The sequence below is a fragment of the Hyla sarda genome, chromosome 4 (genome assembly GCF_029499605.1).
Source record: "Hyla sarda isolate aHylSar1 chromosome 4, aHylSar1.hap1, whole genome shotgun sequence".
NCBI classification, from domain to species: Eukaryota; Metazoa; Chordata; class Amphibia; order Anura; family Hylidae; genus Hyla; species Hyla sarda.
Genome location: NC_079192.1, coordinates 138237493 through 138264389, shown reverse-complemented (window position 1 = coordinate 138264389; position 26897 = coordinate 138237493). Strand labels below are relative to the sequence as shown.

The following is a 26897-nucleotide window of genomic DNA, read 5'->3' as shown; positions in this document are numbered from 1 at the left end:
GCCGGACCTCGTCTTTGTTCATATATATATATATATATATATATATATACATATATATATATATATATATATATATATATATATATATATATATTTACAGTGATCCCTCAACTTACAATGTCCTCAACATACAATAGTTTCAACATACAATGGTCTTTTCTGGACCATTTTTTAAACCAGACTCAACATACAATGCTACAGACAGTCCAGATCTGTGAAACGTGTCAATGGCCGGAAGAACTGACCAATCACAATGGGCAATTTACTGGTAAAACACCTGTATTACTGAAGCGTATGCACTGGCTGATGTCTGGTAGCGCCCCCTACAGTACAGGGAGGTATTACATGTTCTGTACACTTTACTCCTTTGGACTCCATGTTACTTTTTTAGGACATTGCATGTTCTGTACAGAACCCCGAAGAAGCTCCTGTCCTCTACATAGACCAGTGTTCCCAAGCAGGGTGCCCCCAGCTGTTGCAAAACTACAACTCCCAGCATGCCCAGACAGCCTTTGGCTGTCTGGGCATGCTGGGAGTTGTAGTTTTGCAACAGCTGGCGGCTCCCTGCTTGGAAAACACTGACATAGACAGTGATTACAGCTCCCAGCAGATCTTTTTTACTGCTATATGTAAGAACTTGCTTTATCTATATTAGTTATGTACTTATTTTTCTTTAATTCTCACTTTTTCCTATTTTTGGATGACATTTTGGATCTTTAGAACCAATTACCAGGTTTCCATAGAGTTCTGGTCTCAACATACAATGGTTTCAACATACAATGGTCGTCCCAGAACCAATTAATATTGTAAATTGAGGGACCACTGTATACATATAGCTGATGGTTAGACTACACCTTTTTGCAAAATTAGTAGATATGCCTGTTGTCCCTGATGAATCTATAGGGTTAGTGGTTTATGACCTATAGGTTGTAGGTTTCTTAGGGCAGTACTGCTGGTAAATGAGTAATTGTAGCTGCAAACACAGGAATTCAGAGCACATTAATAGAGCATTAAGTGTTATTTATGGTAATGGGGTGTGAAGTATGCATTCATTCTCATCATGCAGGAATCAACTGGTTTCAGGTGGCAATAATAAAGGGTTTTCATTATCGGTTAAAAATGTGGCTCTGTGCTTCAGCTACAAATAGAAATATGCATATTCATTGGTTGAGATGCTTTCTGCACATTGATATTTATAGCGGTTGAAAAACTTTGTGTTAACCACTTCCCTTAACAATACAAGCAACAAAGCATTGTATAATTCTACTAAAGGAAGCATGACGCCTACATTAATAACCTCTATTCCTGTGCTAGATCATTATTCATTAAACTAAACCAGTTTTCCTGAGAAAGTTGTTGAATGTTATTTATATATACTGTGCCATCCTTCTCTGTGCCATTGCGTAATATTGCAAGAAGGCAGCGGAAGATACCCGGCATCATAAGACACAAAACGTTCAGAAGACAAATCTCTATATATTCTTAATATATGTGCTAATAGGAAATTCTATGTTTATTTCAGCATAATAACGCGTTTCCAGGTGTAAAACACCCCTTCCTCAGATGTTTGATGGCATGTATTGCATAATATCGCATATATAGTCTACACCTATAGCCCTTTGGGGAAAATGTATCATACATTTATGCAGGATTTACACAAAATTTGTAGACATAAGAGCCGACATTTATCGTTGAAGGTGTAAGTGAAGCATTTTTCTACACCTTTTTTTGTGTGCTGGTAATGTGTAGCAGCACCAAATTTATTAAAGGGTTACTACCGTGCTGACAACTTATCCCCTATCTAAAGGACAGGGGATAAGTTGCCTGATCAAGCGGGGTCCCGCCGCTGGGAACCCCTGCGATCTCGCACGCAGCACCCCGCTCTCATCATCCCCCTGGTCTGATGACGGGGCCGGGGATCGTGACATCACAGCTCCGCCCCCGTGTGACGACACGCTCCGCCCCTCAATGTGAGTCTATGGCAGGGGGCGAGACAGCTGTCTCGCCCCCTGCCATAGACTTACATTAAGGGGCGGAGAGTGACGTCACATGGGGCGGAGCCGTGATGTCACGATACTCCGGCCCCGTAATCGGCAGTAATCCGACCCGGAGCGATGTTCGCTCCGGGGGGCCTGATAAGAGTGGGGTGCTGCGTGTGAGATCGCGGGGGTCCCCCGCGGGATCAGGCAACTTATCCCCTATCCTTTAGTTAGGAGATAAGTTGTCAGCACTGTAGTACCCCTTTAAATGGTCACAGAGTATTTGATAAATTTTGTGCAGGTCACATTTTCTGAAATTTCTCTCTTCACATACACTAAAAAGCTAAGCTAAGTTTGGGCTGGTGTAGTTTTAGAGACTTTTCAGTGGCTTTGCGCCTTTTTTGCTCCTTTTCACAAAAAGACGCAGTTCATAAAACCCTTCCATATCATGTGTATTACCAAAATCAGTGGATTACAACTCACTCAGCAGAAATGTGTAAACCAAAAGGCACAAAGAAGGCGGAAATAAACTGTGCTTGCGCCTTTTTTGCGCCTTTTTTAGACACAAAGAGAAAGTCTAAAGACAATGATAATTTTCGTCAAAGGGGTTTATACGCCACCCACGACAACTTTGTAAAAGGGGATGGGGCTTAGTGAAAACTAGTGTGGGGGAGTGACCTCACACGCCTGCAAAATTTCCTAAATCTTATGTCTGCAAAGGTGTAGGTTTTAGAGGAAATCTATGCTGGCTCCTAGATTTTTAATAAATCTGGTGAATCTAATGCCCGAAGGATTTTATTTAAAGTGCATCTGTCATATACAAAACGCACTTGACGCTGCCCACACATTGCAGAAGGGCTTCACATTTATAATACAGTCATTTTTTGGGAGGAACTTTAAGATTATTTATTTAGGCTATAAAAGAAAAGCTTTTGTAACCCATCCATGACGTTCAGAAAGGTGTGGCCTGGGGTCTGCTATGCTCCGCCTCTCTCCACTTATGTCATTATACTTTTACAGCGCATGAGTGGTAGGCGAGTTCTGTGTGTCAATCAAATGGACACACAGTAAGGCTAGGTTAACAATACGCAATTTCCGAGTGGTATTTCAAAGCGAAATTCCACTCAGAAATTCGGATGCAGCAGGATCTTACTGCTGGCAATGAGATTTCACTGCACAGTGCACACTACGGAATTTCAGCGGCAGACATTTCGCCCCTGAAATTCTAACACCCAAACAATGATCTTGTTTGGCGGAATCTGCTCTGTAGACATTGCTGTCTATGGTGACAGCAATGTCCGCACGGTCCTAGGGCCGACTGATTCAGTCAGTAATGGCCACCTTCGGAATCTTTAGACGGATTTCGTCCAGCGGGAAATCCCAAAGTGTGAACCCAGCCTAAATGTGCCATGGCTAAATATGCAACACTGTGCACCATCATTGTGCCAGAATTGTGGCCCAAGAGTCTGGTGCAGTCTACAAATTTAACAGATTTATAAACAGCATAAACCAATGTGATAAAACATGGTCCAATTATTTGGCAAATTAAGGTTTCCAGAAACCTTCATTCCTGATAATTGGTCATTTGAAAGTTCAGACATGAGGCATTCAGTCGGGCTTCCATCTTACGCAGATTGCCTGAAGGTTATAGTCAACATCGATAGCATCTACAAGCTTGGAAGAAAGAAGAGACAGAGGGGATATGATAGAGACTTTTAAATACATAAAGGGAATCAACACGGTAAAGGGTAAAGGAGGAGAGCATATTTAAAAGAAGAAAATCCACCACAAGAAGATCATTTTTTTATGTTAGAGGGGCAAAGGCTTATACAGTAATATCAGGAAGTATTACATTACTGAGAGAGTAGTGGATGCATGGAATAGCCTTCCTGCAAAAGTAGTCGCTGCAAATACAGTGAAGGAGTTTAAACATGCATGGGATAAGCATAAGGCTATCCTTCATATAAGATAGAGATAGGAATAAGGCTATCCTTCATATAAGATAGAGATAGGAATAAGGCTGTCCATCATATAAGATAGAGATAGGTATAAGGCTATCTTTCATATAAGATAGAGATAGGTATAAAGCTATCCTTCATATAAGATAGAGATAGGAATAAGGCTATCCTTCATATAAGATAGAGATAGGAATAAGGCTATCCTTCATATAAGATAGAGATAGGAATAAGGCTATCCTTCATATAAGATAGAGATAGGTATAAGGCTATCCTTCATATAAGATAGAGATAGGTATAAGGCTATCCTTCATATAAGATAGAGATAGGTATAAGGCTATCCTTCATATAAGATAGAGATAGGTATAAGGCTATCCATCATATAAGATAGAGATAGGTATAAGGCTATCCTTCATATAAGATAGAGATAGGTATAAGGCTATCCATCATATAAGATAGAGATAGGTATAAGGCTATCCTTCATATAAGATAGAGATAGGAATAAGGCTATCCTTCATTTAAGATAGAGATAGGAATAAGGCTATCCATCATATAAGATAGAGATAGGTATAAGGCTATCTTTCATATAAGATAGAGATAGGTATAAGGCTATCCTTCATATAAGATAGAGATAGGAATAAGGCTATCCTTCATATAAGATAGAGATAGGAATAAGGCTATCCTTCATATAAGATAGAGATAGGAATAAGGCTATCCATCATATAAGATAGAGATAGGAATAAGGCTATCCTTCATATAAGATAGAGATAGGTATAAGGCTATCCTTCATATAAGATAGAGATAGGTATAAGGCTATCCTTCATATAAGATAGAGATAGGTATAAGGCTATCCTTCATATAAGATAGAGATAGGTATAAGGCTATCCTTCATATAAGATAGAGATAGGTATAAGGCTGTCCTTCATATAAGATAGAGATAGGTATAAGGCTATCCTTCATATAAGATAGAGATAGGAATAAGGCTATCCTTCATATAAGATAGAGATAGGTATAAGGCTATCCTTCATATAAGATAGAGATAGGAATAAGGCTATCCTTCATATAAGATAGAGATAGGAATAAGGCTATCCTTCATATAAGATAGAGATAGGTATAAGGCTATCCTTCATATAAGATAGAAATAGGTATAAGGCTATCCATCATATAAGATAGAGATAGGTATAAGGCTATCCTTCATATAAGATAGAGATAGGTATAAGGCTATCCTTCATATAAGATAGAGATAGGTATAAGGCTATCCTTCATATAAGATAGAGATAGGTATAAGGCTATCCTTCATATAAGATAGAAATAGGTATAAGGCTATCCTGCGGACCTCCAGATGTTGCAAAACTACAACACCCAGCATGCTGGGAGTTGTAGTTTTGCAACATCTGGAGGTCCGCAGGTTCAAGACCACTGGTATTGGAGGTTATACTCACGTGTCCACGCCGCTCCGGACCGTCACCACTCGTCACCGCTGCCCCGGATGTCGCCTTCCATCGCTGTCGCCACATCCCCGTGGTGCCCCCGACGCTCCGGCAAGGCCTCTGCTTCCCCCGCATCCTCGCTCTCCGTCGTCGCTCTCCGTCGCCGCCATCACGTCGCTATGCACGCCGCTCCTATTGGATGACGGGACGGCGGGCGCAGCGACGTGATGATGACGACAATGGAGAGCGCCGACGATGTAGGGGATCCCGAAGAGGACGCGTCCAGAGCCCCGAGGAAAGGTGAATGATCATCAGCGGAACACACGGGGCACCGTAAACGGCTATCCGGTGGCAGCTGAAGCAGTCTGCGCTGCCGGATAGCCGTTTATGCGATGGCCCCGACATACAAAAGCATTGTATGTTGATGCTGCCTTCAACATGTGATGGCCTTTGAGAGGCCATCGTATGTTGAAATGATCGTATGTCGGGGCCATCGTAGGTCGGGGGGTCACTGTATTCAGAATATTGGGCAGACTAGATAGGCCAAATGGCTCTTATCTGCAGACACAGTCTATGTTTTTATCAAATATGTATAGCAATCTTAACTTTACATTATATGATACAACAACTAGTAAATAGACCCCCATCAAACTTTTGCCCTGGTTTTTCCACCAACCTTCATTAAAAGGGTACTACAGTGGCAAACTTTTTTTTTTATTAACTAGTACCAGAAAGTTAAACAGAATTTGTAAATGACATCTATAAAAAATTCTTAATCCTTCCAGTACTTATTGGCGGCTGTATACTTTCCACCGGAGTACCCCTTTAACCCCTTGGGGGCCGATTTTGACCTTAAGGACCAGAGCATTTTTTGCAATTCTGACCACTGTCACTTTAAGCATTAATAACTATGGGATGCTTGTATGGGAGAAACAATCTCAGAATTTGATTCTGAGATTGTTTTTTCGTGACATATTCTACTTTATGTTAGTGGTAAATTTTCGTCGATACTTGCATCATTTCTTGGTGAAAATGTAAAAATGTAATGAAAAATTTGAAATTTAGCATTTTTCTAACTTTGAAGCTCTTTGCTTGTAAGGAAAATAGACATTCCAAATAAATTATATACTGATTCACATATACAATATGTCTACTTTATGTTTCCATCATAAAGTTGACATGTTTTTACTTTTTGAAGACATCAGAGGGCTTCAAAGTTCAGCAGCAATTTTCCAATTTTTCAAGTGAATTTCAAAATCTGAATATTTCAGGGGCCAATTCAGTTTTGAAGTGAATTTGAGGGTCTTTATTAGAGATGAGCGAACTTACAGTAAATTCGATTCGTCACAAACTTCTCGGCTCGGCGGTTGCTGACTTTTCCTGCATAAATTAGTTCAGCCTTCAGGTGCTCCGGTGGGCTGGAAAAGGTGGATACAGTCCTAGGAAAGAGTCTCCTAGGACTGTGTCCACCTTTTCCAGCCCACGGGAGCACTTGAAAGCTGAACTAATTTATGCAGGAAAAGACATCAACTGCCGAGCCGAGAAGTTCGTGACAAATCAAATTTACTGTAAGTTCGCTCATCTCTAGTCTTTATGTTAGAAATACCCCTTAATTGATCCCATTTTGAAAACTTCACCCCTAAACATATTCAAAATGATATTCAGAATGTTTGTTAACCCTTTAGGTATTCCACAGGAATAGCAGCAAAGTGGAGGCTCAAAATCAAAATCTTCATTTTTTACACTCACATGTTCTTGTAGACCCATAATTTTTTATTTTTACAAGGGGTAAAAGGAGAAAAAGTCCCCAAAATATGTAACACAATTTCTCTGGAGTAAGAAAATACTTTATATGTGGATGTAAAATGCTTTGTGGGCGCACTAGAGGGCTCAGTAGGGAAGGAGCGACAGTGGGATTTTGGAGAGCGAATTTTGCTGAAATGGTTTTTGCGGGACATGTCGCATTTAGGAAGCCCCTATGGTGCCAGAACAGCGAAAAACACCCCAAATGGCACACTAGTTGGGAAACTACACCCCTCAAGGAATGTAACAAGTAGTACAGTGAGCCTTAACACCCCCACAGGTGTTTGACGACATTGCGTTGAAGTTGGATGTGTTTTTTACTAAAATGCTGATGTTATCCCAAATTTTTCATTTTTACAAGGGGTAATAGGTGAAAATGTCCCCCAAAATTTGTAATCCCATTTCTCTCGAGTAAGGAAATACCTCATATATGGATATAAAGTGCTCTGTGGGTGCACTAGAGGGCTCAGAAGGGAAGGAGCGACAATGGAATTTTGGAGAGAGTATTGGTTGGAATAGAAGTCTGGGGCCATGTGCGTTTACAAAGCCCCCATGGTGCCAGAACAGTGAACCCCCCCCCCCCCCCCACATGTGACCCCATTTCGGAAACTACACCCCTCATGGAACGTAACAAGGGGTACAGTGAGCATTTACACCCCACTGGCATTTGACAGATCTTTGGAACAGTGGGCTGAGCAAATGAAAAATTACGTTTTTCATTTTCACGGACCACTGTTCCAAAAATCTGTCAGACACCTGTGGGGCGTAAATGTTCAATATACCCCTTGTTACGTTCCGTGAGGGGTGTAGTTTCCGAAATGAGGTCACATGTGTGTGTTTATGTTTTTTGCGCTTATGTCAGAACCGCTGTAACCAGCAGCCACCCCTGTGCAAATCACCAGTTTAGGCCTCAAATGTTCATAGTGCTCTCATTCCTGTGCCTTGTTGTGCATCCGCAGAGCATTTTACGCTCACATATGGGGTATTTCTGTACTCAGGAGAAATAGTTTTACAAATTTTGGGGGTCTTTTTTTTCCTTTTACCTCTTATGAAAATGAAAAGTATGGGGATACACCAGCATGTTAGTGTAAAAAATTACATTTTTTATGCTAACATGCTGGTGTAGATTCCAACTTTACCTTGTCATAAGGGGTAAAAGGAGAAAAAGTCACCAAAGATTTGTAACGCAATTTCTCCTGAGTACGGAGATACCCCATGTGTTGCCCTAAACTGTTGCCTTGAAATAAGACAGGGCTCTGAAGTGAGAGAGCGCCATGTGCATTTGAGGCCTAAATTAGGGATTTTCATAGAGGTGGACCCGGATGCAAAATCCCTTTGAACACCTGTGGAGAGATCTTAAAATTGCTGTTGGGAAAAGGCACCTTACAATAAGAGACCTGGAGCAGTTTGCAAAGGAAGAGTGGTCCAACATTCCGGCTGAGAGGTGTAAGAAGCTTATTGATGGTTATAGGAAGCGACTGATTTCAATAATTTTTTCCAAAGGGTATATGAATAATTATGTTCAGCCCATTTTTGGAGTTTGGTGTGAGATTATGTTTAATTTGCTTTTTTTCCTCACTGTAAAAAAAAAAAAATATATATATATATATATATATATATATATTTATTTGTAAAAATATATTTACATATATATGTAGATAGATATAGATCTATGTATTTGTAACTTAAAAAGGTCTGCATCGAAAATTCAAATAGAGAAATAATCTTTCGGCCCTTTGCAGATTTGCTTCTACCTTGTATTTTGCTGCTGTTGTCGTATATGTGTTTTAATTTACTCCAACTCAGTTTATATCCTGCAGAGAAAAGATTTTTTTTTTTTTGCTGTTTCTATCTTCTCTGTGAAATGAAGCATAATGCTATCAAAACAGTGTACACTCTATCAAGAATTTCATAGCTCTGTGTGGTAATAATTCACTTCAATCCCTCTTTCGATCTCTTCTACATTTTAATAAAGTAACCTAGGTCCATATCCCATATAATATATAACCCTTTATATAGTAAGCTCATATGGGCATGCCTTTTCCTGCTGTAGTTTGCTATTGATATGGGTGAGACTGCAGTTGCACTGACAGTTGTATTTCTGTACTTTTACCTATATTGTCTTACACTTTGTGTCTTTTGTACAACACCATTATTTATTCCTGTTGCTTATATAGCACCAACATATTCTGCTGTGTTGTACAGAATTTGTCATTCACAGGGCCGTTCCCTTTAGGCCCATAACCCAAGTATCACATCTCAAACCACATAATAACTGATCAATAAGTTTGTGCAGTGTGGGAAGAAACGGGAGTACCCTAAAGAAACCCCAAAAAATATGGAAGGGAACATACTTTAGGCCAATGGAGGTCTTAGAGTTGCACCCACGACCTCAGGACTACAAATCACTGTAATGACTATAAATAATCCATAACTTGATCTACAATGTATGTAATATATATATATGGTATCAGTAAGGCTGGTTTTTCCGGCTGAAACGCGTAACCCTGTGTCCTGATATCCTATGGCTTCAATCTACAATAAATTTGGGCTTTTATTGCACGTTATCCTGCGCTGGACCATCTATTTTTTCATATATATATACTATAATACTAATGTATACTATAGGCACCCATGATATACAGTAAGTAGAGTATATAGCTAACACAACTGTAGAGTTTAGCTGGCTGCATATGCAATAGTTCTGACTGCTCCATTAACATGGATATTTGGCTTAGCATAATGTATATAGAGGTATGCCAGTAGATATTTATCTATGGAAATGCCAAACCATAATAAGAAAAGATTTAAGATTATAGGGGTTTTCCCAAATAATATATTGTTTACTGCCTCGCCATGCATTAAAAAACAAAAGCTGGCATACTTGCCTCGCCTACTACATAATTATTCTTCTTATTCTGAATTATAAAAATCCTGCTAATCAATTTGTAGGACAACAAAAATTTGAAATTTTTCACAATTTTATTTTCAGATCGCTCTACAAATATAATAATAATAATAATAATAATAATAACAACAATAACAGGAACAAATCTCAATTATGGACATTTATCAAGGGTTTTAGTCAGGTTTTCTTTACTATAATTGTCGCAAAATTGTCGCAACTGCGACTACACGATTTTTCGTGCGACATTTTGACTGGAAAGCGAGAAAAGCAAGTTTTCCTAAAATTTACTATGTAGTTATAATTTTAAAATGGACTACGGGTAGTCAGGTATTTATTAACTGCGACAGTCGCAACTGAGCAAAAAAAAGTCGCAACAGCGTTAAAAATTGACTAAATTTACTCCAGCTCAAACATGGAGCAGAAAAAGCTACTACCAAAGTAAAAAAGGAAAAATTGATTACGTGAAAGAAAATTATCAACAGGCTGAAACCAGTTGATAAATAAGCAAAAAAAAAGTAAGGAAAAATTTACTAAAAAAAAGAATACATAAGCAAACATTGATAAATGTCCCTCAATGTTATTTTAACCATATCTCAAATATTGTGCAAATATTTACCCCAAAAATATATGTTGAGTATGTTTTATTTTAACTTTCTCTGAACAAGACAGCTGAGTTTGAAAAAGCTTGACCTTGACAAAATGTGGTTTTAACCCCTTAAGGACGCAGGACGTAAATGTACGTCCTGGTGAGGTGGTACTTAACGCACCAGGACGTACATTTACGTCCTAAGCATAACAGCGGGCATCGGAGCGATGCCCGTGTCATGCGCGGCTGATCCCGGCTGCTGATCGCAGCCAGGGACCCGCCGGCAATGGCCGACGCCCGCGATCTCGCGGGCGTCCGCCATTAACCCTTCAGGTGCCGGGATCAATACAGATCCCGGCATCTGCGGGAGTTCGCGATTTAAATGAACGATCGGATCGCCCGCAGCACTGCTGCGGGGATCCGATCATTCATAACGCCGCACGGAGGTCCCCTCACCTTCCTCCGTCCGGCTCCCGGCGTCTCCTGGTCTGGTCTGTGATCGAGCAGACCAGAGCAGGAGATGACCGATAATACTGATCTGTTCTATGTCCTATACATAGAACAGATCAGTATTAGCAATCATGGTATTGCTATGAATAGTCCCCTATGGGGACTATTCAAGTGTAAAAAAAAATGAAAAAAAATGTAAAAGTAAAAGTAAAAAAAAAGTGAAAAATCCCCTCCTCCAATAAAAAAGTAAAACGTCCGTTTTTTCCTATTTTACACCCAAAAAGCGTAAAAAACATTTTTTATAGACATATTTGGTATCGCCGTGTGCGTAAATGTCCGAACTATTAAAATAAAATGTTAATGATCCCGTACGGTGAACGGTGTGAACGAAAAAAAATAAAAAAAGTCCAAAATTCCTACTTTTTTAATACATTTTATTAAAAAAAAAATTATAAAAAGTGTATTAAAAGTTTTTTATATGCAAATGTGGTATCAAAAAAAAGTACAGATCATGGCGCAAAAAATGAGCCCTCATACCGCCACTTATACGGAAAAATAAAAAAGTTAGAGGTCATCAAAATAAAGGGATTATAAACGTACTAATTTGGTTAAAAAGTTTATGATTTTTTTTAAGCGCAACAATAATATAAAAGTATATAATAATGGGTATCATTTTAATCGTATTGACCCTAAGAATAAAGAACACACATCATTTTTACCATAAATTGTACGGCGTGAAAACAAAACCTTCCAAAATTAGCAAAATTGCGTTTTTCGTTTTAATTTCCCCACAAAAATAGTGTTTTTTGGTTGCGCCATACATTTTATGATATAATGAGTGATGTCATTACAAAGGACAACTGGTCACGCAAAAAATAAGCCCTCATACTAGTCTGTGGATGAAAATATAAAAGAGTTATGATTTTTAGAAGGCGAGGAGGAAAAAATGAAAACGTAAAAATTAAATTGTCTGAGTCCTTAAGGCCAAAATGGGCTGAGTCCTTAAGGGGTTAAACCTATGTAACTATTATATAGCGATGCTGATATTATAGATGACATAAGTGAATGCCAATACCAAATGTTTGTCTTAATTGTATAGGATGTGGCAGTGACTCCTGGCTCCGTTTCCAATGGAGAAGGTGCATTGGGCGAAGAAGATCAGAATCCAGAAGAACCACAAAAGGGAGGATTTGTAAAATTTGGGTGGATAAAAGGTGTTCTGGTGAGATGACAGTTTATTATACAAATGTATTAATAGTAGATAGGTAGATAGCACAAACGTGGCACATATCACAGACAGGCCATGAGAAGTAGCTATATGTATGTAAATATTATCATTTACTTATCTAGATATTTGTGTCTTTATATAATGCATCATTAAAATAAAATCAGAACTCTGGTGGCTTCCTACTTTCTCAGACCAGTTCTTTGTGAAGCTTACACTTTAAAGCTATGGTTTCAAAATGTTTTAAACTATTTTTGGCCATAAATTTTAATTTTATGGCTCAAGAAATGCCCCCAAAAATTGCTTTTTTCCCAACTAAATTCTATGGAATTCAATAGTGAAACATCTCTTAGTCTCAAACACTTTTTTTATGACCATATTTGTTACAGCCATAAAATGATGTGCCTTGAAAAAGGTACAGATGCTGGCACTGGTGGATATCGTTAGTCGTGAACAACAGGGTACTTGACTGGTGCAGCGGTGAGACAGCACCTTCAGTGGTAGACTTCACCTGGTGCACAACCCATGTATAGAGATACAGCAATCTCAACAAAGTAAAAAAGAAGAAAACACAGGGGCACTCACGGTACTTCGGTCAAAGCAGGTGTTACGCCGAGCGCTCCGGGTCCCCGTTCCTCCCCGGAGCGCTCGCCTCATCCTCGTTGCTGCAGCGCCCCGGTCAGATCCACTGACCGGGTGCGCTGCGGTCCCGCCTCCAGCCGGGATGCGATTCGCGATGCGGGTGGCGCCCGCTCGCGATGCGCACCCCGGTCCCCGTACCTGACTCGCTCTCCGTCGGTCCTGTCCCGGCGCGCGCGGCCCCGCTCCCTAGGGCGCGCGCGCGCCGGGTCTCTGCAATTTAAAGGGCCAGTGCACCAATGTTGGTGCCTGGCCCAATCTTCCCAATTACCAATTAGTGTGATCACCTGTGTACTTCCCTATATTACCTCACTTCCCCTGCACTCCCTTGCCGGATCTTGTTGCCTTAGTGCCTAGTGAAAGCGTTCCCTTGTCTGTTCCTAGCCCGTGTTCCTGACCTCCTGCCGTTGCCCCTGACTACGATCCTTGCTGCCTGCCTCGACCTTCTGCTACGTCCGACCTTGCTTCTGCCTACTCCCTTGTACCTCGCCTATCTTCAGCTTCTTCAGCAGTCAGAGAGGTGAGCCGTTGCTAGTGGATACGACCTGGTCACTACCGCCGCAGCAAGACCATCCCGCTTTGCGGCGGGCTCTGGTGAAAACCTGTAGTGGCTTAGAACCGGTCCACTAGCGCGGCCCTCGCCATCCCTCTCTGGCACAGAGGATCCACTACCTGCCAGCCGGCATCGTGACAGTAGATCCGGCCATGGATCCCGCTGAAGATCCTACACTGGGCGCCACACTGGTCGCCCAGCTAGCCCTAAAGATCGCCCAACGAGATCAACAGCTGGCATACTTGACCTCCGAGGCACTGCGTATTCAGTCACAGATACAGCAGCTGCAGCCGCAGATACAGCAACAGCTACAGCTGCAACTACCATCTCCTCCGCCGGCTCCTGCAACTCCTCCGCAGCAACCGGCCCTTCCTAACCCCTGCTTGTCCCTGCCGGACAAATTTGGCGTAAAGATCGCCCAACAAGATCAACAGCTGGCATACTTGATCTCCGAGACACAGCGTCTTCAGTCACAGTTACAGCAGCTGCTGCCGCAGATACAGCAACTTCAGTCACAGCAGCTGCTGCCGCAGATACAGCAACTTCAGTCACAGCTACAGCTGCAACAACCATCTCCTCCGCCGGCTCCTGCAACTCCTCCGCAGCAACCGGCCGTTCTTAACCCCTGCTTGTCCCTGCCGGACAAGTTTGATGGGGACCGCAATGATTCTGCCACAGCCACAGTCCAGTCCTTCTTCGCTGAGGTCCGTGGTGTCCTCGAGGAGCCTGCCCGAGCTTCTTCTGCCGAGATTGCCCTGCTGAACCTGGAACAGGGTGTTTCTTCCGTTGGCGAGTACGCCATTCAGTTCCGTGCTCTTGCTTACGAGTTGTCCTGGAATAGTGAGGTTCTCTGCGCGACCTTTAAAAAAGGCCTATCCAGCAACATTAAAGATGTTCTGGCCGCACGAGAGACTCCTGCTGACCTACATGAACTCATTCATCTTGCCACTCGCATTGACATGCGTTCTTCCGGATGGCGTCTGGAGCTCCGCCTGGATATGGACTTTGTTCGCACGAAGCGTTTTTTCTCCCCGGCTCCTCTCTCCTCTGGTCCTCTGCAATCCGTTCCTGTGCTTCCCGCCGCGGAGGCTATGCAAGTTGACCGGTCTCGCTTGACACCTCAAGAGAGGACACGACGCCGCATGGAGAATCTTTGCCTGTACTATGCCGGTACCGAACACTTCCTGAAGGATTGTCCTATCCGTCCTCCCCGCCTGGAAAGACGTACGCTGACTCCGCACAAAGGTGACACAGTTCTTGATGTCAACTCTGCTTCTCCACGCCTTACTGTGCCTGTGCGGATATCTGCCTTTACCTTCTCCTTCTCTACTATGGTCTTCTTGGATTCCGGATCTGCAGGAAAATTTTTTTTGGCCTCTCTCATCAACAGGTTCTACGTCCCCGTGACCAGTCTCGCCAGACCCCTCTACATCTATTGTATTAACAATGAAAGATTGGACTGTCTCATGCGTTTCCGCACAGAACCCCTCCTAATGTGCATCGGACCTCTTCACGGAAAAATTGACTTTTTTTTCCTCAGGTTCTTTGGCCCCAAGAAGAGGGGGAGACCCAAGGGGGGGGGTACTGTTACGCCGAGCGCTCCGGGTCCCCGTTCCTCCCCGGAGCGCTCGCCTCATCCTCGTTGCTGCAGCGCCCCGGTCAGATCCACTGACCGGGTGCGCTGCGGTCCCGCCTCCAGCCGGGATGCGATTCGCGATGCGGGTGGCGCCCGCTCGCGATGCGCACCCCGGTCCCCGTACCTGACTCGCTCTCCGTCGGTCCTGTCCCGGCGCGCGCGGCCCCGCTCCCTAGGGCGCGCGCGCGCCGGGTCTCTGCAATTTAAAGGGCCAGTGCACCAATGTTGGTGCCTGGCCCAATCTTCCCAATTACCAATTAGTGTGATCACCTGTGTACTTCCCTATATTACCTCACTTCCCCTGCACTCCCTTGCCGGATCTTGTTGCCTTAGTGCCTAGTGAAAGCGTTCCCTTGTCTGTTCCTAGCCCGTGTTCCTGACCTCCTGCCGTTGCCCCTGACTACGATCCTTGCTGCCTGCCTCGACCTTCTGCTACGTCCGACCTTGCTTCTGCCTACTCCCTTGTACCTCGCCTATCTTCAGCTTCTTCAGCAGTCAGAGAGGTGAGCCGTTGCTAGTGGATACGACCTGGTCACTACCGCCGCAGCAAGACCATCCCGCTTTGCGGCGGGCTCTGGTGAAAACCTGTAGTGGCTTAGAACCGGTCCACTAGCGTGGCCCTCGCCATCCCTCTCTGGCACAGAGGATCCACTACCTGCCAGCCGGCATCGTGACAGCAGGCTTCTTTATTCAGGTAGCGGCTGAACACATGTTCTGGCAGGGCGCCAGGAGCTCGCTCCTGGCACCCCGCCAGAACATGCGTTCAGCCGCTACCTGAATAAAGAAGCCTGCTTTGACCGAAGTACCGTGAGTGCCCCCGTGTTTTCTTCTTTTTTACTTTCATAAAATGATGTGGACTTCTTTTGGGACCTATAAGTACCAAAATATGTCAGAATTGGCACATGGCACATATGTTTGGTTACGGCAATTGCACACGGGCATGGTTTCAGCCACATGGGACTCCATTCTAAGAAGTAGGCTGCTTGGTCACATGTATGCCCATGATGCCCGTGATGAACCCCATAATGTTTCCAAGGGCAACCAGAAGATATGTCAAAGTTGTATGTGCAGTTACACATTTTTGTATTTGCAACAGGCTTCACTCCAATGGAGATAGAAAAAATCTGGGGCATTCGGCACCACTGCTCCTGCTTCTGAGATAGTCTATTCTAAGGCAGGAGAGAGCAGGAGGTCTCTCTGGTCTCCTGCCTTAGGACAGACTAGCAAGAATGGTGGTGCTGAATGACACAGATTTTTTTCTATCTCCATTGGAGTGGAGCCTGTAGCAGTTACTACATCGGTCCGGGACCTGCCTGAGTCCGACCTCCTGGTGGCTGCACCATATAACACAGCAAAGGCGATTTAGCTGTTGTGTCTACTACACAACAGCACAAGGTCATCGAGTTGCCACACATTGTGCGTGATACGATCACAACAGTTCAAACATACTGTCCCATGAGAAACTCTGCTTGTTTTTCTAACTTATGGTTATGTGTTTATATCAATGTGTTTAATTTTTATTATGAAAGCTGCTTATTTTCTGTGTACTGTGGTTTTTTCCTTAGAAACTATATAAATTATTTAGAAATTATATAGTGAGTGAAAAATAATAAATCATTTAGCAATTTTAAGATATTTATCAGATATTCTTTTTTTTTTTTTTTCAAATAGGTCAGATGCATGTTAAATATATGGGGTGTGATGCTTTTTATTCGTCTTTCGTGGATTGTTGGTCAAGCAGGAATCGGTAAGTGTTGTGTTTCCCACCTGGGATGTGTCTTTCTTGTCATGTGATAGAGCTGACAGCACTTTTCACCTATCCGTGCTAGGTAGGTGAGTTCCCCATCTCCACAACCATGAAATCTCTGCTAGGAGGTGTTTGAATGAAATTGACGGGTGAATGTGCATCCGGCCACTTCATTCAAAGTCTACGGCATTGATGGAAACAGCTAAGTATCCTGATCTGGTGATTGGTGGAGATGCCACTGGTGGATAGGTGAAAAATGTTTTACTCTGAAATACCCCCTTAGCTTACTGTCCAGTGGTCCAGCAATATTTTACCATATCGTATTGAAACATTTCTATTGTATTTCTTAAAACATTTGTTTCAGACATTCCACCCAACTGGGTGCAAGTGTATACAGTTGCATATGTCTTCCAAAAATCATGCAACAATGCAAGTAAATGTTTCTTTAAACATACTTTTTTTTTTTTTAAAGAGACATTTAAATTAAAACTATAGACACGGTAAGGCAGAGAAAGCCTGATGTATAACAGCCAGACATATGCCAAAAGGAAACTACTTTAACATATGTCTACCTAAGGAAAGTTGTTGGTCATTAATACACGTTAGACATAGACCCTGGGAGAATTTCATGGCATATAAGCTGAACATTCACCGTGTCAATCTCAAGTGTGAGCTATTTCAGAAATAGATTTTATTTATTATAAGCAAATAATATTCTCTAGTAAAATCATAACTGTTCCATAAGCTCAATAAAGAAGTCCGTGTATACACTTTATACCAACATGCCATGATTTTTTCTTTTGAATTAACAATAAAAAAGTGTATTTTTAGTACTTAAATAGTACCAGTCATAAAGTAATCTGTCCCTAAATCCCTTCACCATCTGCACCTGACTCTTGTAGACACAAACACTGCCTTTATTTTTTATTAAAAATAGCCAGTTATACCTTATTTCAGGCTTTACAGCCTGATTATTCCCTGTGGCCTCTGATATGGAGGAAGGCGGCGTGGCCCGGCATGTGCGACTTCATTTGAAGCCTGCCTGGGCTCATTTCTGCCCTTCTTCATCTATGCTGTGCTCCCTCTGGGGGCTCTGTGTATCAGGAGGCAGAGGGAGGATGCAGGGATATGCAAATTAGGCACACGCCGCATGCCCTAGCATAGAGCTCGCTCTCTGCCTGTTTCACATACAGTCAGAGAGCGAGCTAGGGCCAGACTTCACTTCCTGAGTCCAGGCATGACCGGACAGAAGTCCAAACTCAGTGCGCGCGAGGGGGTGAAAATGCATGCTGGACCAGTAGGGAGACCCCCAGTGGCTAGCATTTCAAATTTAAAAAAGACATATGAAACAACATATTTTTAAACACAAATATTTTAAAAAGATTTTTATTTTGAGATAAGGAGTGCCATATTAAAAGTTTATTTTAATGAGAGTGCCCATTTAAAGGGGTTGTGCGCTGCCCTGCAGTCCGGAGCTCCGCTCACAGCGTCCAGAAGTTCATTACTCCGAACGCTGTGTGCGGGCTTCAGTGTTCGCGGCTGCCTTCGTGACGTCTTGCCCGCCCCCTCGTGACGTCACGCCTGCCCCCTCTACCAAAGTCTATGGGAAAGGGATGTGAAAGCGGTCGCGCCCCCTTCCCATAGACTTTCGTTGAGGGGGCGGGCAAGACATCACGAGGGGGCGGGCAAGATGTCATGAAGGGGCCGGGCGGGACGTCACGCCCCGCGGCTGCGAACACGGAAGCCCGCACACAGCAGTCAGAGTAATGCTTCCGGACGCTGTGAGCGGAGCTCCGAACTGCAGGGCAGCTCACAACCCCTTTAAGCATTTGGCTTCACGGATTCTGGTAAGGATAATTGCTTTGAAAGAGGGCCACCCACACTATAAGCCAATGTATTTAGCTTAGTGTGGGTGACTCTTGTCAGTTTCCCTTTAATATGTCCAGGTTCTGGGCAGAGTTGGCTGTCACTGACAGCAGGTCTCTCCAGAGAGAAGGTAAGGATGGTTTATTACTGACCTTGGCTTCCTGATCACTGTACACACAGAGCGCAATTAGTAATGTGTATACAGCTTAGCAGGAAGCCACATGGCGTACTGATTCCTGTCCTGGCGATCGCCCAGTCTCAGGTAGCTGTAGTGAGCTTCCTATCTTGTAACTGAAGCTAATATGTTATAGGAAAAATAAGTGATAAAAGTATTGATTGTACTGTCAAATACCCTCCAAAGATCTATTATGACCCTATGGGGGTGAGGGTGGGGGGCACAATATGTAAAAATATGTAATACATAAATATATAAAAGTAAATCAATAAACCAAATGATATGAACATGCAAACAATAATGCTGCTGGGTTATTTCTGAACGTTTATAATTAATGCTATTTATATTGTAAACAGTAAAATCTGAATAGGGATTTTGTTATGAAAAAAAATGGTTTTGACTGCTTTATAGAACTGAGACCTCACTAATCTCACTAACAGAATTCAATAGCAAAAATTATACAATGAGCCCTTAAAGGGGTACTCCGGTGAAAAACTTTTTTTTTTTTAAATCAACTGGTGCCAGAAAGTTAATCAGATTTGTAAATTACTTCTATTAAAAAAATCTTAATCCTTCCTGTACTTATTAGCTGCTGAATACTACAGCGGAAATTCTTTTCTTTTTGAAACACAGTGCTCTCTGCTGACATCATGAGCACAGTGCTCTCTGCTGACATATCTGTCCATTTTAGGAACTGACCAGAACAGCATTTCCTTTTACTCTGGACACTTCCTAAAATGGACAGAGATGTCAGCAGAGAGCACTGTGCTCATGATGTCAGCAGACAGCTCTGTGTTTCAAACGGAAAATAATTTCCACTGTAGTATTCAGCAGCTAATAGGTACAGGAAGGATTAAGATTTTTTAATAGAAGTAATTTACAAATCTGTGTAACTTTCTGCCTTTCAACTGGTGCTAGAAAGTTACACAGATTTGTAAATTAGTTCTATTTAAAAATCTTACTCCTTCCAGTACTTATCAGCTGCTATATGCTCCACAGGAAGTTCTTTTCTTTTCTGAATTTCCTTTCTATCTGAACACAGTGCTCTCTGCTGACACCTCTGTCCTTTTTAGGAACTGTCCAGAGCAGGATAGGTTTACTATGGGGATTCACTCCTACTCTGGACAGTTCCCATAATGGAGAGAGGTGTCAGCAGAGAGCACTGTGGTCAGGCAGAAAGGAAATTCAAAAAGAAAATAACTTCCTGTGGAGCATACAGCAGCTGATAAGTACTGGAAGGATTAAGATTTTTAAATAGAAGTAATTTACAAATCTGTTTAACTTTCTGGCACCAGTTGAGTTAAAAAAATAAAGTTTTCAAAGGGCATACCCCTTTAATACCTATATAATGCAGTATTGTAAAGCTGCAGCCATATATGCCACTGTGCTTGCAGATTCTCTATAACAGTGGTCTCCCACCTGCAGACCTCCAGATGTTGCAAAACTACAACTCAATAACTACAAACCCCAGGGCCGAAGCCCAGGAGTCACTATTTCCCCTCTTTAAATGATCCCCTAAAATATAACTTTTATTAGTATATAATAAAATATTCCCACTAGATTAGTTAAAAAATAAGTGTCAGAGTGTTGCTTGAACAATATAGAATGGCCAGTAGGGAAACCCCTGTCTGACAAACAGAAAATGTTTTAGCGGCGCTGCAGCCTGCTGCAATGGCAACACTGTGACGTGCAACTTAAAATATAAGCACAGCCACCCCCGACATGTTTCGCTGTATTGTAGCCACATAACCTCTTGATAACGCTGTTTTTACAGCGAAACATGTCGGGGTGGCTGTGCTTATATTTTAAGTTGCACGTCACAGTGTTGCCATTGCAGCAGGCTGCAGCGCCGCTAAAACATTTTCTGTTTATCAGACAGGGGTTTCCCTACTGGCCATTCTATATTGTTCTAGCAACACTCTGACACTTATTTTTTAACTAATCTAGTGGGAATATTTTATTATATACTAATAAAAGTTATATTTTAGGGGATCATTTAAAGAGGGGAATTAGTGACTCCTGGGCTTCGGCCCTGGGGTTTGTAGTTATTGTGTCTCAGGACCCCTCATTCCCCTTTGGGGTGTTTTTTGAGTTTGTTTAAAACTACAACTCCCAGCATGCACGGACAGCCAACGGCTGTCCGGGCATGCTGGGAGTTGTAGTTTTGCAACATCTGGAGGTCCGCAGGTTGGAGACCACTGCTCTATAAATTTCTCCTTTTCTGGACAGGTCAGATTGCTCCATAACTATAATTTATGCCAACTTGTACCAAGCTTTATAAACACTGCAGCCGAGCAAAAACCTCACAAAGTGACATTGGAGCTCTGACTAGCTTTTGGCTGCTTTATGAATGATTCTCATTTGTTTAGCATTAACTCTTTGCTAGCCAGTGCTGTATATCTAGAAGATGATAAAGACTCAGGTTATGCAAAGCCTACATTAAAATATGAAAAAAAAGGTTCATAATGCCACATAAGAAATTCAATCAAGGAGCCTTCTGTCCATAAAAAAGGGAATACATTTTTCAATCTGTGATGAAAAAAAATCCTGAGTTGCGACCTTAAAGGGGTTATCCAGGAAAAAAACTTTTTTATATATATCAACTGGCTCCAGAAAGTTAAATAGATTTGTGAATTACTTCAATTAAAACATCTTAATCCTTTCAGTACTTATGAACTTCTGACGTTAAGGTTGTTCTTTTCTGTCTAAGTGCTCTCTGATTACACGTGTCTCGGGAACCGCCCAGTTTAGAAGAGGTTTGCTATGGGGATTTGCTTCTAAACTGTGCGGTTCCCGAGACACGTGTCATCAGAGAGCACTTAGACGGAAAAGAACAACCTTATAGGAGTACTCCGGTGAAAAACTTTTTTTTTTTTTTTTTAAATCAACTGGTGCCAGAAAGTTAGACAGATTTGTAAATCACTTCTATTAAAAAATCTTAATCCTTCCTGTACTTTATGGGGGCTGTTTACTAAAGAGAAATCCAAAAAAGAAATGCATTTCCTCTGATGTCATGACCACAGTGCTCTCTGCTGACCTCTGCTGTCCATTTTAGGAACTGTCCAGAGCAGCATATGTTTGCTATGGGGATTTTCTCCTGCTCTGGACAGTTCCTAAAATGGACAGCAGAGGTCAGCAGAGAGCACTGTGGTCATGACATCAGAGGAAATGCATTTCTTTTTTGGATTTCTCTTTAGTATACAGCCCCTAAAAAGTACTGGAAGGATTAAGATTTTTTAATAGAAGTGATTTACAAATCTGTTTAACTTTCTGGCACCAGTTGATATCTAAAAAAAAAGTTTTCCACGGGAGTACCCCTTTAACTACAGCAGCTCATAAGTACTGAAAGGATTAAGATTTTTTTTTTAATAGAAGTAATTTACAAATCTGGTTAACTTTCTGGAGCCAGTTGATCTCTAAAAAAAAGTTTTTTCCTGGATAACCCCTTTAAAGGGAACCAATCATCAGATTTTACCCTATATAATGCTTGGCAAAGCGTTATATAGGGTAAAATTGTTGTCCTCACCATTCCCGGGGGACGCTCCTGCCCCCAGGGATGGTGAAGATATGAAGTTATAAACTAGTCACCGCCGCCGTAAGTAGTCACCTGGGCGGGGAGCTCTTCTCATCTACTCCCGTTCTTCGGCCGGCAGTGACGCCCCCTCCGCTTGATTGATGGGCAGCGTCATTGTTCCGCTCACTGAACAGACGGAGCAGAGCGATGACGCTGCCCATCAATCAAGCGGAGGGGGCGTCGCTGCCGGCCGAAGAACGGGAGTAGGGGAGAAGAGCTCCCCGCCCAGGTGACTACTTACGGCGGTGGCGGTGACTAGTTTATAACTTCACATCTTCACCATCCCTGGGGGCAGGAGCATCCCCCGGGAATGGTGAAAATAAAGATTTTACCCTATATAACGCTTTGCCAAACGTTATATAGGGTAAAATCTGATGATTGGTTCCCGTTAAAGGGGTAGTCCGCCCCTAGGCTTTGTATAGGGGATAAGATGTCTAGGGGGCGGAGTACCCCTTTAATCCTGAGACGCAGGATCCTGCCCATACATCCTTCCTAATTGCACAGTGTGCACCGATTGTGGCATAAGGACATTCTTACCCACGGGCACTTTTTAATTGCGCGCTCATCATTCACTTAATGAGAACAGCTTATGCCGGAGCTGTAAAATAGAATTGGGTCATTTGGGACGTATAGAAAGATTGTTTCTTACCAAAAGAAAAATATTACCAATTGAAAAAAAAATTCTCATTTTCTCTGGCCTGCACTTTAGCATATGTTGTGCCTGACAAATAAGCGCTGGGTGATTTTATGATGCATATCAAATGAAACCTTATAGCCACGGGGGTGCAGCCACGTCTCTGTCCTGCTATAAAAAGGGAGCGTTTTGAAAGCTGCCAATTCTTTTGCTTAGGGCGTTCATGCACAATTAGTTTTCTAAGGGCAGTTTGGTAACTTATTTGGGTCATTAAGAAGTATTACTTCGCTCCCAGGTGTGAGAAAAGCCGGAAGGATATTCCTCTTAGAAGTTATTTATCTTTTGCGCTGTGATGGAGTTGTTGGATTTCACTTCAGATCAGCTTAGATTTGTGGTAAACATCTCATATGGTCTTTAATTTAATATCAGCATTTTTTCGTCTTCTATGGACAGGACTGTGATGGGCGTTTTTTGTTTTTTTTTCTCTCCTGGTGGCGTTGCGGGGAAGTTTATTTCATTTTTTCGTAAAATTGCTTTGAATCTGGAACTCAGAGGAATAGTTTAGCCATACAATGATGTATACAACGCTAAATGTCAGTTAGGATTACTTAGGTCACAGTGTTTCCCGACCAGTGTGCCTCCAGCTGTTGCAAAACTACAACTCCCAGTATGCCCGGACAGCCAACGGCTGTCCGGGCATGCTGGGAGTTGTAGTTTTGCAACAGCTGGAGGCACACTGGTCGGGAAACACTGACTTACGGTGCATTCACATGGCCGTTTTTTTTTTTTTTTTTTTATCCCCGTTTCGACTCCATTCTTGCAGGCTGTTAAAGGGGTACTCTTTTTTTTTTTGGTTTATTAACTGAACAATAACGGATCCAAATGGATATAAACAAATAACATCCATCTTTGCATCCGTTATTGTCCATTTTTTTTTTTTTTTTTAAAGTCCGTTTTTATTTTTGACGGGAGAAGAACGGGTCTAGACGGCCGTGTGAACGCAGCCTTAAAGGGGTACTCCGGTGGAAAACTGTTTTTTTTAAATGAACTGGTGCCAGAAAGTTAAACAGATTTGTAAACGACTTCTATTAATAAATCTTAATCCTTTCAGTACTTTTTAGCAGCTGTTTACTACAGAGGAAAATCTTTATTTTTTTTATTTATTTTTTGTGTTGTCCACAGTGCTCTCTGCTGACACCTGATGCCCGTATCAGGAACTGTCCAGAGCAGGAGAAAATCCCCATAGAAAACCTATGCTGCTCTGGACAGTTCCTGACACGGACAGAGGTGTCAGCAGAGAGCACTGTGGACAACACAAAAAAGAAATTCAAAAAGTAGCATACACCTGCTAAAAAGTACTAAAAGGATTAAGATTTTTTTAATAGAAGTAATTTACAAAACTGCTTAACTTTCTGGCGGCAGTTCATTTAAAAAAAAGGTTTTCCACTGGAGTACCCCTTTAAGGCTGCATTTACACGGCCATCTAGACCCGTCCTGTTCTTCTCCCGTCAAAAATAAAAACGGACTTTAACAGATGCAAACGGATGTTATTCATTTATATCTGTTTGGATCCGTTATTGTTCAAGTTAATAAACCAAAGAAAAAATGGATGCAATGGATATGGCTCATCCGTTTCCCATAGACTTCAGTGTTAAATCTACTGTATCCGTTTTTTTTTTCCATTTTTTTTTTGACAGAAGAAAAAATACTGCATGTGCCATTTTTTCTGCCATCAAAAAAACGGAAATGAGTGCAGACGGGTACAAACGGATTGTAATAAAATCCCATTGACATGAACGGAACCGAAACGGGGATAAAAATGGGGACAGACGGCTGTGTGAACGCACCCTAAAAAAACGTTTTTTTAAAAATCCCATTCATCTCATCACTGGGATTTTTTCCAATACGTTTACTTCCGTTTGTATGCGTCTGCACTCATTTCCGTTCTGTTGACGGCAGAAAAAACGGCACATGCTGCATTTTTTCTTCTGTCAAAAACTGAAGAAAAAACGGATACAGTAAATTTAACATTGAAGTCTATGGAAAATGGATAAGGCTTTAATGTCATCTGTTTGCATCCGTTTTTTCAATCCATTTTTGATCCGTTTTTACTTCTGAGCATGCTCAGAACAATAACATTAATTTTTTTGGGTTTATTAACTGGACAATAACCGATCCAAATGGATACAAACGGATAACATCTGTTTGCATCCGTTATTGTCCGTTTTTTTTAAAGTCCGTTTTTATTTTTGACGGGAGAAGAAAGGGACGGGTCTAGACGGTCGTGTGAACGGAGCCTTAGGATTATGCAGTATGATCATAATATTGTAGTTCCTTGTAGACAGAGCCCTATTTAGAGTTTATATATTGTCAGCATTAATGAATATATCATATTTTATAGTAACCATTACATGACGTCACGAGCCTCCCGTGCAGGACCCGACGCTCTAAACGAACACCGGGTGTAGCAGAGAGATCGCGGAGGTCCCTAGCAGCGGGACTCCTGCGATCAGACATCTTATCCACTACCCCTTTGGACAAGCCAATTCTGACCATAAGTGTCACGATGCCGGCTGGCAGGTAGTGGATCCTCTGTGCCAGAGAGGGATTGGCGTGGACCGTGCTAGTGGACCGGTTCTAAGCCACAACTGGTTTTCACCAGAGCCCGCCGCAAAGCGGGATGGTCTTGCTGCGGCGGTAGTGACCAGGTCGTATCCACTAGCAACGGCTCACCTCTCTGGCTGCTGAAGATAGGCGCGGTACAAGGGAGTAGGCAAAAGCAAGGTCGGACGTAGCAGAAGGTCGGGGCAGGCAGCAAGGATCGTAGTCAGGGGCAACGGCAGAAGGTCTGGAAACACTGGCAAGGAACACACAAGGAACGCTTTCACTGGCACTAAGGCAACAAGATCCGGCAAGGGAGTGCAGGGGAAGTGAGGTGATATAGGGAAGTGCACAGGTGAAGACACTAATTGGAACCACTGCGCCAATCAGCGGCGCAGTGGCCCTTTAAATCGCAGAGACCCGGCGCGCGCGCGCCCTAGGGAGCGGGGCCGCGCGCGCCGGGACAGAACAGACGGAGAGCGAGTCAGGTAGGGGAGCCGGGGTGCGCATCGCGAGCGGGCGCTACCCGCATCACGAATCGCATCCCGGCTGGCAGCGGAATCGCAGCGCCCCGGGTCAGAGGACGTGACCGGAGCGCTGCCGCGGGGAGAGTGAAGCGAGCGCTCCGGGGAGGAGCGGGGACCCGGAGCGCTCGGCGTAACAGTACCCCCCCCCTTGGGTCTCCCCCTCTTCTTAGAGCCTGAGAACCTGAGGAGCAGACTTTTGTCTAGGATGTTGTCCTCAGGTTCCCAGGATCTCTCTTCAGGACCACAACCCTCCCAGTCCACTAAAAAAAATTTTTTCCCTCTGACCTTTTTGGCAGCTAAAATTTCTTTGACCGAGAAGATGTCCGAGGAGCCGGAAACAGGAGTGGGAGGAACAGATTTGGGAGAAAAACGGTTGAGGATGAGTGGTTTGAGAAGAGAGACGTGAAAGGCATTAGGGATACGAAGAGAGGGAGGAAGAAGAAGTTTATAAGAGACAGGATTAATTTGACACAAAATTTTGAAAGGACCAAGATAGCGTGGTCCCAACTTGTAGCTAGGGACACGGAAGCGGACATATTTAGCGGAGAGCCATACCTTGTCTCCAGGGGAAAAAACGGGGGGAGCTCTTCTTTTCTTATCCGCGAACTT

General features: G+C 42.7%; 1 protein-coding gene across 3 annotated transcripts in view; it reads left to right on the top strand.

Annotated features, from left to right (window-relative positions):
* SLC12A1 (solute carrier family 12 member 1) overlaps window positions 1–26897 on the top strand; it is a 197411-nt gene that overhangs the window by 23113 nt on the left and 147401 nt on the right. For all 3 annotated transcript variants that reach the window (XM_056572280.1, XM_056572281.1, XM_056572282.1), the window contains exons 3-4: window positions 12211–12333; window positions 16836–16911. In XM_056572280.1, the coding sequence (XP_056428255.1) occupies window positions 12211–12333; window positions 16836–16911 (199 nt within the window). The remainder of the gene's footprint in view (window positions 1–12210; window positions 12334–16835; window positions 16912–26897) is intronic.